Source organism: Puma concolor, chromosome E4 (assembly GCF_028749965.1).
Source record: "Puma concolor isolate L17-30 chromosome E4, mPumCon1.1.hap2, whole genome shotgun sequence".
In the NCBI taxonomy this organism is placed as follows: Eukaryota; Metazoa; Chordata; class Mammalia; order Carnivora; family Felidae; genus Puma; species Puma concolor.
This window is the reverse complement of record NC_141683.1, coordinates 25,288,159-25,301,321: the sequence shown is the minus strand read 5'-3', so window position 1 is coordinate 25,301,321 and position 13,163 is coordinate 25,288,159. Positions and strand designations below refer to the sequence as shown.

The window sequence follows — 13,163 nt, the reverse complement described above, 5'->3', positions numbered from 1 at the left end:
TTGACAGGCAGAGAAAGCAGTAGAACAAACCACAAGAGGGCAGGGAAGCTGCTGGGAGCATGAATCAAACTTTGTGCGGCTGCAATGAGGGATGCTCTATGCTAGCTGGAGATGGGTATGAACTGCCCGCTGGGCATGTGCTGTGAAGGGCCTTGAAGGACCGACTTGGAGGGTGCAGTTTGGAACATTATTGTAGGCAGTGGGGAGTGAGAGTCGTTGGAAGAAGGACAATTGTAATGGAAAATTGTCAGATGCAGAGGGTCTGGACTGTAAATCAGATTCTACCATTTACTTGCTCTGTGACTAGGGCAAACTAACCACGCTGAGCCTCAGTTTATTCCTCTACAAAATACTTCCTCGCAGGGTTGTGCCGATCAAGTGAGAATATGAAATGTATAAGAGCTTGATAACTCTAATATAACTTCTTATTTCATGTTGTTCTACTAGACTGTGCATGGTGACAAGGCAGAGACTATGTTTAATCCAGGCCTGAATCTCAACTCCTGGTCTGGTACTTGCCATGTAGAAGGTACCCAGTAAATATTCCTTTTTCTTTTAAGTTTATTAATTTTTGAGAGAGAGAGAGTGAGAGAGGGAGAGAGAGAGAGAGACAGAGGTGGGGGGAGGGGCAGAGAGAGAGGGGGACAGAGGATCTAAAGCAGGCTCCATGTTGATAGCAGAGAGCCTGACTCGGGGCTCAAACCCACAATGACCTCAGCCAAAGGCTAACGCTTAACCAACTGAGCTACCCAGGCGCCCCTGCCCAGTAAATATTTCTTTTTTTTTTTTTTTAATTTTTTTTTTAACGTTTATTATTTTTGGGACAGAGAGAGACAGAGCATGAACGGGGGAGGGGCAGAGAGAGAGGGAGACACAGAATCGGAAACAGGCTCCAGGCTCCGAGCCATCAGCCCAGAGCCCGACGCGGGGCTCGAACTCACGGACCGCGAGATCGTGACCTGGCTGAAGTCGGACGCTTAACCGACTGCGCCACCCAGGCGCCCACCAGTAAATATTTCTTAAATGAATGGATGAAAGAATCAGCAATTAGAGCTCAACACATAATAATAATTATAGCATAGTAATAATTATAGTACAGTGATAGTATAGTATAGTCTAGTATACTATAGTAATAGTTACTCAATAACTATTAGTTGAAATTTGAATAAAAGGTTTTGTGATAGAACAGTCATGATTAGACCTTCGTATAGAAGGGTGACTTTGGAGACACCTGGGTGGCTCAGTCAGTTAGGTGTCAACTCTTGATTCTGGCTCAGGTTATGATCTCACGGTTCATGGGATCAGGCCCCATGTAGGGGTCTGTGCTGATAGTGCAGAACCCGCTTGGGATTCTCTGTCTCCCTCTCTCTGCCTCACCACTGCTCATGCTTTTTCTTTCCAAAATGTATAAACAATAGGGGCTCCGAGGTGGCTCAGTTCGTTAAATGTCTGGCTTCTGCTTAGGTCATCATTTTGCAGCTCGTGAGTTTGAGCCCTGCATGGGCTCTGTGCAGACAGCTCAGAGCCTGAAGCCTGCTTTGGATTCCATGTCTCCTTCTCTCTCTGCCCCTCCCCCACTCTCTCTCTCTCTCTTTGTCTCTCTCTCTCAAGAATAAATAAAAGTTTTAAAAAGTTTATAAATAAATAAATAAATATTAAAAAAAAAAAAAGAACGGTGACCTTGGCGATAAGGGTACGGGAAGCTTGGAGATGGCAGAGAGGGAAACAAAGGAAACTACTGGAAGACTTTGCAATAATCTACATTAATGGTATTCATTGAGCTAGGAAATGTGAAGGAGCAGGTGGAGGGAGAGGCAGGGAATAATAAGCTCAATTTGGGGCCCATCGCCAGTGAGGCTCCAAGGGAAGGGCTGGGTATTCCGTGAGCTGTCGCATCTTGCCACCGGGAGCTACCTGGAGGGTGAGAATTCTGAGACACGAGTCTGTGAGGGATAGTTGACACCATTGGCACAGGTGAGACTAAGCTCCCGGGGAGAATACAGGCTTATGGGAGCAGGGGTAGGAAGAGAAGACGGTCAGTGGCTGGGCCCTGAGAAACCTCAACAAGCTAAAGGGAAGATGGGGGCAGAGGCGGACTGGGAAAGTAGTTCCTGGCTTGTGATGGGCTATGATTTCGGGCAGGATGGCTATTACGAGAGCAATCACAAGGGTAAACACCTTATACTACTATAGGGTGTCCCAGACCTTGATTCTGAAGTCAGACAAGCCGGGTGGATTTGGCTTCGCCATTAATTAGTATGATTATGTGCAAATTACTTAACCTGCCTGAACCTCCTTTTCCTCTCTGGAAATAGAGATAATAAGTGTAGCTTCCTCATCAGTTTGTTGTAGGGACTAAATGAAATGATGCACATACAGTTAGTGGCACAGTGCCTGCACATACTGGCTAATAATAATCTCAAAATATGTCTCAGGGGTCGGGTGGCAGGTACCTGACCCTGGTTTTAAGTCTCTGAATATGTCGGCAGGTCATAAGGCCCCAGATCTGATCTCTACCCCGACACCCTTCAGTGGGACAGATGAAGAATCCTGAGGTCCAAAGCTGCTCCAGATGCCATATCAAGCTGGAGTTGAGCTGGGGTAGCATAGAGCTCCTGACTTCCAGTCTTGTGATACAGCTTTTCTGGAACACACAGAGCCGCGCAGTGGATCCAATGAGGGGGATCTGGGCACATGCCAGGAGCACATCTGAGAAAGGAAGAAAGCTTAAAATAGTGTCTTTCATCATCTGACACTTTGAGGCAGGAAAGTCACCCATTTTACCATTTCACTTTGGCCTTTCTGAACCCCAGCACGATGCCATGGATTTAAGGCTCCAGAGCCTGCAACCTAAGGTCCAGACCCCTCTTTCTGGGTCCAGAGACAAGAGCAGCCAGTTCCTGTCCTTTGTGTGTTCACCCCAGAGACTTAAAAAGCTACTGCTCAGGCTCTTCCATTCCCCTGCCCCCTTCTCCTCCTCTGGTCAGGTTGTCACTGCTGTTGGTTATTCATAGGGAAGAGGTGCTGACAGGGTCATTAGACACTGAAAGGAATCCAATCTTCCTTTCTAAGGGTCCCTGGAGCTTCAGTCTAGATTTTTCCTCCTGGAGGCTGGCCAATTTATTCTATTATATTTGATCTTTGCAGCTTTCAGAAGAAAGTCCCAGGGTCCTCAACAACACAGTCTCTGTGTTGCTGACTTCTTTACTCATGACTCTCTTCCAGGCCTAGAGTCACTGACAGGTGGAGCAGGGTGGAGAAAGACACTAACTAGGAGGTAGGAGACTTTGAAGGTATGAGCTGTGATGGAACATGCTACTTCCCTCACTTTCCTGTCTATAAAATGGGTCTAATACCTGCTTTCAAGATTCTAGAGCCGCCCAAGTAATGAATGGTAAAAAGGCTTTGAGAAGCCTTTTCAGACACCAGTTTTTCTTAATATTTGGAACAGCATAGAATAGCACCCTAAAAGAACACAAAATCACTTCGGACTTTTCCTAAGCACGTCTGGCAGCTAGTGCGTTGCTCACAAGGGGAGACTCATGCCGACTCCTGGGGTACTTTGGCTTGACGTTTAAAGAGGCTGTTACTAGCTGTGTCTTAAGATTGCACATTTTGAATGTGTAGCATTGCAGTTGCTTTCCAGAGGTCTCTGCGTGACTCCAAGGACACAGTGCGGCCCCCAAAGAACCTGGGGCTTGTGTTTTCTTAAGTACTGGATTCCCACTGAGCAAGAAGGTTCCTTTCATAAAGAAAAGTGTGTTTCTTTGCTGGCTGGACAAAGCAGGTAGGCTACTGATGGCCCACGGATCGTGCAGAGCCCCCCTCTCTGCAGCGTTCCTCATTCTGGCATTGGACCTGGAGGCACTGGTGAGGCCAATACCAGATTCCTTTGCCTGAACCACTGTCTCTGGGGAATCTTCCTTCCAACAAAAATAAGTAAGTAAAAAGCCTCTAAAATACTCAGTTGAAGGGGCACCTGGGTGGCTCAGTCGTTTGAACGTCCACCTTTGGCTCGGGTCGTGATCTCACAGTTTGTGAGTTCAAGCCCTGTATCAGGCTCTCTGCTGTCAGCGCTGAGTCTGCTTCGTATCCTCTATCCCCCGCCCCCTCTGCCCCTCCCCAACTCGTGCTCTCTCAAAAATAAATACATTAAAAAAATAAAAATAAAATACTCAGTTGAAGAAAAGATTGTTCCAGATAATGCCAGAACCTACCTTCAACCCTATTAAATGTCAGCTCTTTCCCCAAAATACCTTGTAGCTCACTCGAGCCCCCATCCCCAGCTGCTTGCTTGCACTTATTATCTCCCTGTTAAGGTGGCAGTTACGGGTATTGACCCTTCTCCTGAGCCCTAGGTGGCCGGCCGGGGGTGCCAGCTCTCAGCTATCTCATGTTTGGACCTGCCAGGCACTCATAGGCTTCTGGGAAGAAGACTGTGTGGGACGATGGAGCCAGATTGGGCTGCAGTGTGAAACCCTCCTGAGCACTGACAGATTTGGCTAAGGTGGGGGAGGGAGAGGACTCCTCATAAAAATAACGAGAGCTGAAAAAGGAGTTGGCAGCTTGGTATCTGGGGGCTGAGTCTATCCCTCCAGCCGGTGTGCTTCCCTGGGACTGGCTGTTTCCAAACTGCAGGGAGAGCCAGGTGAACCTACCTGCAGAGCATCCTGTTAACTCCTCTCAGCCACTCTCAGGGTGCTCTGGGGTCCACAGGCCATCAGACTCCATCAGCACGGTGCCCCCAGCATTCCAGGCTCTGAAGGCTTTGTTTTCCTTTCCTGGGACTCCAGGCCACATTATACAGAAAGATGGCAAGACGCACACCAGAACAGTCCCATTTCTCCTGAGAAGCTGTAGATCACAACGGCTAAGAGCATGGGCCCTAGAGTTGCATAGGCCTGGGTCTGAGGACCAGCACAAATATCCTACTTGTGTGGCTCTGAACCTCAGTTTCCTCATCCATAAAATGGGAATAATAATCTCTACCTCAAGGCTGTTGGGCAAGTTAAATGGCAGACTGCATGTAAATGGCCTGGCACATGTAGGAGTTATTCAAGCAATGGTACTTCGAACTATTGCTGTACAAACGTGGTCTGAGGCATAATGGGGGTGTTGCCCTAATTGCTTTGGGGTTAAGCCCTAGTCAAGGAAGATGTCCCCTTCATCTAGTCTGATGGGGAAATGTACACGGCCATCTATTTTTTTAAAATATATATATTTTTTCAAAGTTTATTATTTATTTTGGGAGAGAGAGAGAGAGAGAGAAGGGGAGGGACAGAGAGAGGGAGGGAGAGAGAGAGAATCCCAAGCAGACTGCGCACTGTCAGATGCAGGGCTGGAGGTCAGGAACCATGAGATCATGACCGGAAGTCTAACATTTAAGGGACTGAGCCCCCCAGGCGCCGCAACGTGGGCCATCTTTGATGGGAATGACAAGAACTGGCAAAGACCCCTCTTGCCAGAGTGTCAGGAAAGTGCAAAAATAACCTGGGTGGTGGCTGCAGACTCCTTTGATATCCTGAGTCTTCCTGAGGGCCAAGTTCTGCGTGTGGGTGGAAGGGGAGGCTTGCTCTCCAGGTTGCCATAACTTTGCATATGATTTGCATATGCTTGTGGGGCCCCTGCAGTTTCTTCTGGCGTCTCCAAGTTAAAATATTGCTGCTTCTGCAGACAGAACAGATATTGATTTTCTTCTTCTCCGGTTACTTCTCTAACCACTCTGATTGACCGGGCTCCTTTGCCCAGTGAATGGGGGCTGTGAGAGTGGGATGAGGAGGTGGACGGGGATGGGGGGGGTGGGGGGTGGGAAGGGAGGAGAGACGCTGACGACCCTATAGCACACTCTACTCCGTGAACATGAGCCATCATGGGTGATGAGAATGAGCTGTTCCCAGAAGGATGAAGAAAAGACCTAGGGAAGTGTCTCCCTCGGGTGCGTCCTGGTCTGTTCCTTCCCCGCATCCTTGACCTGACCTCTGGTGCCCCAGGTCCACCTGGCCCCGGGATCCAGCGCCACCCAGTGAGGCGGGAGGCGCGGGGTGGGGTGGGGGTGGGGGGGAGCGCGGGCGGGGGAGGGGCGCCGCGACAGCCGAGCAGGGCTTTGGGGAACCTTGCGAGAGGAAGTGGCTTCCGACTTCTCCGCGCGCAGGGCGAGCGGCAGGAAAGGCGCGGGCAGGGGGAGGAGGTGTCGAGATGGCGCTCCGCGCGGGGGGCGGAGGGGACGAAACCGCAGATGCCGAGTGAGCCGGCGAGCGCGGCGCGCGAGGCGGGCGCCCACGTCCCACCCCGGAGCTTGCAGCGCCGGCGGCGCGCGGGGAAGCGCGCAGGTTACGCCGCAGCCCCAGCCGCTCGGGCCCGGGCTGAGAGCCCAGGCGGCCGGCGCCGGGTGCGCCTGGCCCCGTGACCGCCCACCCGCCGGCGGGGCTGGGAGCTCGCGCCCCGCGGGGCCCGGGGCGGGGACCCCCCCACCCCGACCCCAGCCCCAACCTCGGCCTCCGCGTGAGCCTGGCCGGTCACACGCGCCCGCTGCCTCGCGGGGCTCCGGGCTAGATGACGGTGGACAGCAGCATGAGTAGTGGGTACTGCAGCCTGGAGGAGGAACTGGAGGATTGCTTCTTCACTGCCAAGACCACCTTCTTCAGAAATGTGCAGACCAAACAAACTCCGAAGGTAAACCTAATGATCGAATGCAAGAGCCGTTCACGGGGGGGGGGGGGGGGGGGGGGGCGGGGGGGAATAACCTCGGGTCTGGAAGGGAAACCTGTATCCTGGCCGACAGGCAAAGCCATGCGTTACCACTGCCGGTGGCCAGTTGCCCTGGGGACCCTCGTGAACTTGTCTGCTGAGCCTACCTAGGGCTGGATCTGGAGCCCTTCGGGGACCACCAGCAAGCACTGTTCTCTTTTTACTGCCCTTTTCAGTATTTCCTGTCCCTGGACCTTTTCAAAATGGCTCTCTATGACTTGGGGACAGCGCCTGGCTCAGGGTCTGGCAGCCTGCTTACCTGTGCCTGGGGAGGGTGACAGGGCAACTACTTTTTTTTTTTTTTTTTTTTCATTTAACCCCCCAAACCTGAGCTTTGAAGCTCTAGATGGAAAGTGGATGGCACCCGGTAGGATAAACATTCATAGGTTGAAACTTCCGTGTTGTGGGTAGCCAGGAACCATCTTAAAACACAGTTTTAGCAACTTTGCAGAAGTGCGTCAAGTTTTTAGAAGCAAACTATAATTTCTCTTCTACGTCATTGTCCTACGACCGTTTTAACTTACTGGCTTGCTTGGGGTAACCTCAAGGGCGGGTGTATGTGTTTCCTAATGGGGTCCTAGTGCTTCTTGCAGCAACTCTGGACACCCAGCATGCCTGAGGCCTCTGGCCACACCCTCCCAGTTGCCACAGATCACTTATCTGCCACATACTTGGTGGGAGTGGTGGCAGAGCTCTGTTTATTTGTTATGTTATTTAGATGAGAGGGATCCAAGCCAAGCCTTTGGAGAGGTTACCTAAAAGAGACTGTTTGTAGACAGAAGTGAGCTGTTAAATTGCACAGGTGTGTGCAGGCTCATCATTAATTTAGCAGTCTTACATGGATAGATTCACGAAAAACTTCCCCAGGCCTGACTCTGGGGCCTCCTTTATGAATAATTCATCTTGCCTGTAGGTCCTGCATTTGCTGGGTTCTGACATCACACAAATGTACTGGACCTTTCAATTGTGAAAGGATACCCAAGAACCAAAGGAAAGGTTTTGATTTTAATGTTCGAAGGAATCAACTAAAACAGGCCCCTGGAACCAGCACCTGCTTTCTGGGGCACCCCTTTATGAGGCTGGAGAGCAGGGATGTTTCTGGAGGGCTGGTGGCGGGAGCAGGTAGAGCTGTAGATAGGGCTCATGCAGAACAGCGTGGTTGCAGACGGGAGGTGTCCTGCTCTCTCTTTAGGGTTCTTGCCTCATTGTGTGGACTGCCCCCCAACCCCCACCCCGAAGGTACTCTAGCTGTCTAGGGTCTTTAAGACCGGTGGCTCTCAACCTTAGCCACACACTGGGGAGCTTTAGAAAATGTGGGTACCTGCCCACAACTGGAGAGTCTGACTTAATTGGCTTGGGGGACAGCCTGGGCATCAGGATTTTCAAAAGCTCCCCAGGTAACTCTGATATGCAACTGAGGTACAACCATTGCTCGAGCGAGTTTTGCTGCTGCCTGGGAGGGAAATGGTTCCTGTTTTTAAAACAAGTTTAGCTGCTGTGCTTACTGCCAGCCAGGCTGTAAGCCCTTGGTCCCAGAAGGTGGGCTTTTTGCATGATTGGGTGGAGGAAGAGGCACTGCAAAGCTGAGGTTTCTTTTACTTGACAAATGAAGGAGGTAGCCGTTTCTGGTATTTCTTGGGAGAGATAGAAATACCATACACGGAAATGTGCTGGGGTGGGGTTGGGGGTGGTGGGTGACTTGGTCGTTGGCCCAAACAGCCTCCTGTCCTCATCCCTGCCTCCCAACACTCCTTCCTAGCATCAGTCCTGAAAATACTTTGGTTTGGCGCCCACATCAGCTCTTTCTTTACTCTGTCTAGTTCTTAAATCCATTCCCTATCATGACGCCTCTGCATATCTCCCTGCCTCATTTTGCCCAAGCACAGAAGCCCTCGGGGGGGGGCAGGGGTCCCTTCTAAGAAACTCCTGGGTGAGCCCCGGACAGGGTGATATGGAGAAGTGCTTCCAAAAGGAAGGGGTTGTAGGCACCCCCACCCCCTAGCCTCGCCCCTGCCGAGCCACTGTATGAGATCTGTGACCCAAGGGCAGGGCTCCTCAGCCTGGACTTGCCTTCAGTGCAGTCCCCTCCGGGAGGGACAGGGCACCCTCTGCCTGGCAGCAAGACCTGGGGTGGCCCCGCCAGCTGAAAAGGGAGCCGTCTGTCAAGGGGCGTGTGACTGACTCAGGAATTGAGGAAGCTTCATCCAAATGTTTCCTTCTTTCAGCCTTCGAAGTGTTGTTCTGCCTTTAATCACATTTTCAGCTCTGCCTTCAACCTGCTTCTTGGAAAGAGGTTTCAAAGGGATCTGTCAAATCACGACCTCATTCTAACCCCCAGAGATGATGCTTTTTTCCTGACTCAGAGATCGCCTCTGAGCGCCTAAGGGGATTCCTCTTTCCTGTCTCCACGGAAAGTGTTTGTGTGTTTCCCGGTGGCTGAGAGACTAGGGCCCCCATTCAGGCAAGGTAAAGACAGCGGCTATAAATAGCCTTGTCAGAACAACCTGTATCTGCTGCTGGCCCGATCCTGGCTGGGACCAAGCCATGGGAAGCCTCGCTGCTGTTCCTGGTGCCACCACCTGGGAGTTGTCACTAGCCCAGCCTCCAAGGAGTCCCTGTCTCCAGCCCCTTTGGTGGGAGATTGGGGAGTGAGAAAAGCCTCCCCTTTCACAGAAAGGAGGCATCTGAAGGTAGACTGCAGCAGAGAAAGGGGACCGAGCCCTGGGCTCTTGCAGAAAATGGCAGCTGCCTGGGGAGCTGTGCCTCTGAGAGACAGGGCCACTGGGCAGCTTCAGGGGGTGAGGCCGTGCTGTCCAGGGACTGTCCCCCTTGCCTGCGCACAGTTAGGTTGCATTTCCTTGGGTTTTCTGTGTCCAAATGAGGCTCCTGGAGGCTTCAGGGAGAACCCACCTGTGTGCCTGGCAAGGTGCACCCTGCCACCCCAGTCTAACATTCTGCAGCCTAGAGGGGTGGGGGCCTGTCCAAGGTCATGCAGCAAGTTTTTGATGGACCCGGGGTTAGAAACTACATCTCTTGCCTCCTGACCCTGAGATTTTTCTGCATTAGTCCAACAAAAGGCAGCGTGTGATGGTGCAGGGCCGGTGACGGTGAAGGCAGGCCCTCTGGCCATCCCTGCCATCTGCTTCTTCATTCCTGTCTGGGGTCTGACCCTGGAAGTGGGGCCGGCTTCCACCCGCCAGGTTTCCAAATGCCCACAGGTGGCGGCAGTTTAGGGTTTGGCCTCTGAGCTCTCCTTGCGTGTTCAGCAGGCTCCAGGCCCCTAGGACACTGGGGCCACCCCATACATCGGGGTGGCTCCTCCGAAAACACACGGAGCCTACTTCTTGCAGAGTGTCAGAACTGAAAGGGATCCATCTGGTGTGGTGCCCCACTTTACAGATGGAGAAACTGAGGCTCAGAGGGATGGGAGGACTTCACGAGGCCACATGTGTGACCAGGTGGGGCCAGGACTAACACCCTTCTTGGACTCCTTGTCAGGTGCTATGCTTCATCCTCTTCACTCAGTGAATGGGCCAGGACAGTCTTGGGTCCTTGTCCTCTCAGAGCCTTCTACAAAATGGAAAGACCCAAACAACCTTAGGCTCCATCCCATAAGGCACACTAGCCAAGGGGACATTGTGCATTGAACTGGCAAGGAGTTCCCTGCCATCAGTTCCAAAATCTTGCAACTTTAATCATGTACAAGTTCTTTTTGGTGTCTATCCTAAAATCCTGCTTGTTGTGTGTTTTCTTTGTGGCTATGGAGAGCAGAGGGTTGACTCTATCGATGGTTAAATGTCCTGAAGCCCACGTGGGACACACTCCCATCCTCCTCCACTTGCACCCTCAGGTTTTCTCTGGTCTGGGTTGACACCACTGATCCTTGAAACATTCAAGGCAGATGCACAGAGGAAGGGGCTCACAGAGGTCGGAGTAGAAGCCCCTCTGGTTCTGTTCCTGCATTCGGTCTCATCTCCTCACACCTCCTCTCCTCCGTCACCCCCTTCCTGGACGGGGCCTCTGTGGCACTCCAGGGACGTCAGCCAACCCTGATGACCAGTCAGGGAAATACCCATCGCTCTGCCAGCAGCAGACACAGCCCCTGCCCCTGCCCTTCTTGGCATAAGAGAAAAGAATACTAAAAATAAATGTGTTCCCAATGTGAGCAATAGAAATAAAAATAAGAATCTTCAGAACCATTGTTTTAGGTGCTATCTCAGAAGCCTGCACAGACCAAGGCGAACCTCAAAAGATGTTTCATGCCGGCCCAGCCCCAGGATAGCCCTCCTTTTAGTCCGTACGCTGTATCCCCCTCCCGTGGAGTTCTTTGCCATTTGCCTTCTCTGGTCCTTCCCAGCGTTGCTTTTCTCCGTGAAGATGGAAAGCCTTCTAAGACCACAAGTCACAGCCCCTTCAGCTGCAATGCAGCACCAAGCACTGGTTTCAGAAGCAGAGTTCTGTCCAAGTGCTGGTTAGGTTTAGTTGCCGTGTCTTCTCTCCGGCATCCTGTATCATCAGGAGAGACTAAAGGTTCTAACGGCCCCTGTTTTTCAGTCATGGAACACAAGAGCAGTTTATTCCCGCCCCACCCCCCCCCCCACTTTAAGTCAAGTTGCATTGGCAGGTGGGGGCTCAGGATAACACATGGCAGATTTTTGTGGGCCAGGCCCGGAAATGGTGTGTTTCTTACACCCACACGCCATTGGCCAGAACTCAGTCACATGGCCGCACCTGACCACGAGGGAGGTTGGGAAATGAAGTACAGCTGTGAGCCCAGGTGGCAGAGGAAGAGGCTGTGGTGAGCATTCAGCTGTCTCTGCACGCACCCTTCCTCCCACCTTCTCTGCGCAGCCGCCTTTGGAAGTTCTGCTCCAAACTTGGGGGCGGGCCATAGCTGTCTCTCCAGTCTTGTACCTCTCCTTCATCTGTCACGGATATGCCGTTCCCGGGATGAGCTCCTGTCTCCCCCTGCTACACTGGCAGCTCCTTGAGGACAGATGCTTCTCCTCACTCAGCGCTTCTCCATTCCTCTGCAGCATCAGAAGCCCCCAGTGCTGCTCCCAGGTGGTCCAGCCCCCTGCCTCGGAGCGCCCTTTGGATCACGTTTTGAAAGCGGAGATTCGGGGGCCCCACCTCAGACCTACTGGGTCATGAATCTTCGGAAGTAGGACCACCCTCAAACCTGCCTTCCTCCGGGTGATGAGCCTATTGATTGAAGTCTAGGAACCACCTATTTAGGAAATATTTAGTAACTTCAGTTGAAATACGAGACGGCGTTTATCACAGAGTCCAGAGAGGTTCTTAGGCTGGAAATTGAAGCCAGAAGGCACAAGGATCTGTCCCTGGCCACACAGCTAAGTAGCGACAGAACCGAGGCCTCGGGGCCCCTGGGGCCCCATTGTTCTCCCTACGACCTGTCGAACAAGGCTGCTGGAGTGGCAGCCTTTTGCCGTCGTGACCGGCACGTGCTGTAGTGGAAACAGCACAGACCCGTGAGCCAAGTCCTGGCCTGTCATCCCCGCTTCAGCTCGTAACTGAGGAGCTGTGGCCAAGTCTCTTCATCCCTCCAGGCTGGGACCTTCATTGTCCTTCCCACGACAGCACCTGTGGGAGGAGCCTGTCCTCATTTTCTTCCCCAAGAGTCCCTCGCCTCTTTGCACGGGAGCAGACCCTTCTCACCACCTTCTCATGGAGTTTAGGTATTGACGACCAAGCTCTAAGTTGTAAGGGCTTCCCTGGCGTGGGGGCAGGAAGAGGACCTACATGACTGACCCCGGAGGCGCCTCCTCTACGACTACTTGGGACTCAAGACATCCTCACCTCTGTGTCCAGATGCCTCCCCTCCGGCCCACCCTTCCTTCTTCACAAGTTGAGACCATTTACTCTGCCTCAGCTGGCTTTTCCCTGTAGAGCAATTCCAGTTACAATTTGGGGCACCTGCCACATCCATCCATCCAGGCAGTTAAGGAGAAAGGAAGAAAGATTACACACTAGAATCAAATTCCAGCTCTTAGTTCACAATGTCCGGTTGGACTCTAGATCCAGCTTCCAGCCCATGAGCTTGGAAGGGTGGCCCCACTGGGCTCAGGCTGGGTGCCCAGGAGCCTGGGTTCCCTTCTGTCTTCCACTCTCGACTCATCAGGTAACCCACACCTGTGTACTTTCTGGCTTTGGGATCCTTCTGTATGAAGGACCCAGACCTGTCCTCATTAAGGGCCTTGGTTTCCTCTTCAGTCTACCTGTAAAAGAAAGTGGGGACCCAGGCCTGGCCTGGCATATATTCCCTGAGGAAAGAGGACAGGATAACTTTGCCAAGAATCAGGAGCATTGAATTTCAGGGCCAGGAGGACAAAGGGAGCTGTAGGGACAGAAAACTCTGGATCACTGGGCCTGTGGCTTCTGTCCGCGGTGCTGTC

The 13,163-nt window shown here is 52.3% G+C and overlaps 1 protein-coding gene across 3 annotated transcripts in view; it reads left to right on the top strand.

The window, feature by feature from the left end:
• RASSF5 (Ras association domain family member 5) overlaps positions 1–13,163 on the top strand; it is a 72,676-nt gene that overhangs the window by 31,564 nt on the left and 27,949 nt on the right. The window contains exon 1 of one of the 3 annotated variants that reach the window (XM_086693649.1): positions 6,112–6,672. The exons of the other annotated variants lie outside the window; for them this stretch is intronic. Coding sequence (XP_086549775.1) covers positions 6,553–6,672 — 120 coding nt within the window. The 5' untranslated portion in view covers positions 6,112–6,552. Of the gene's footprint in view, positions 1–6,111; positions 6,673–13,163 lie in introns of those variants that run through there. 3 annotated transcript variants of the gene reach the window in all.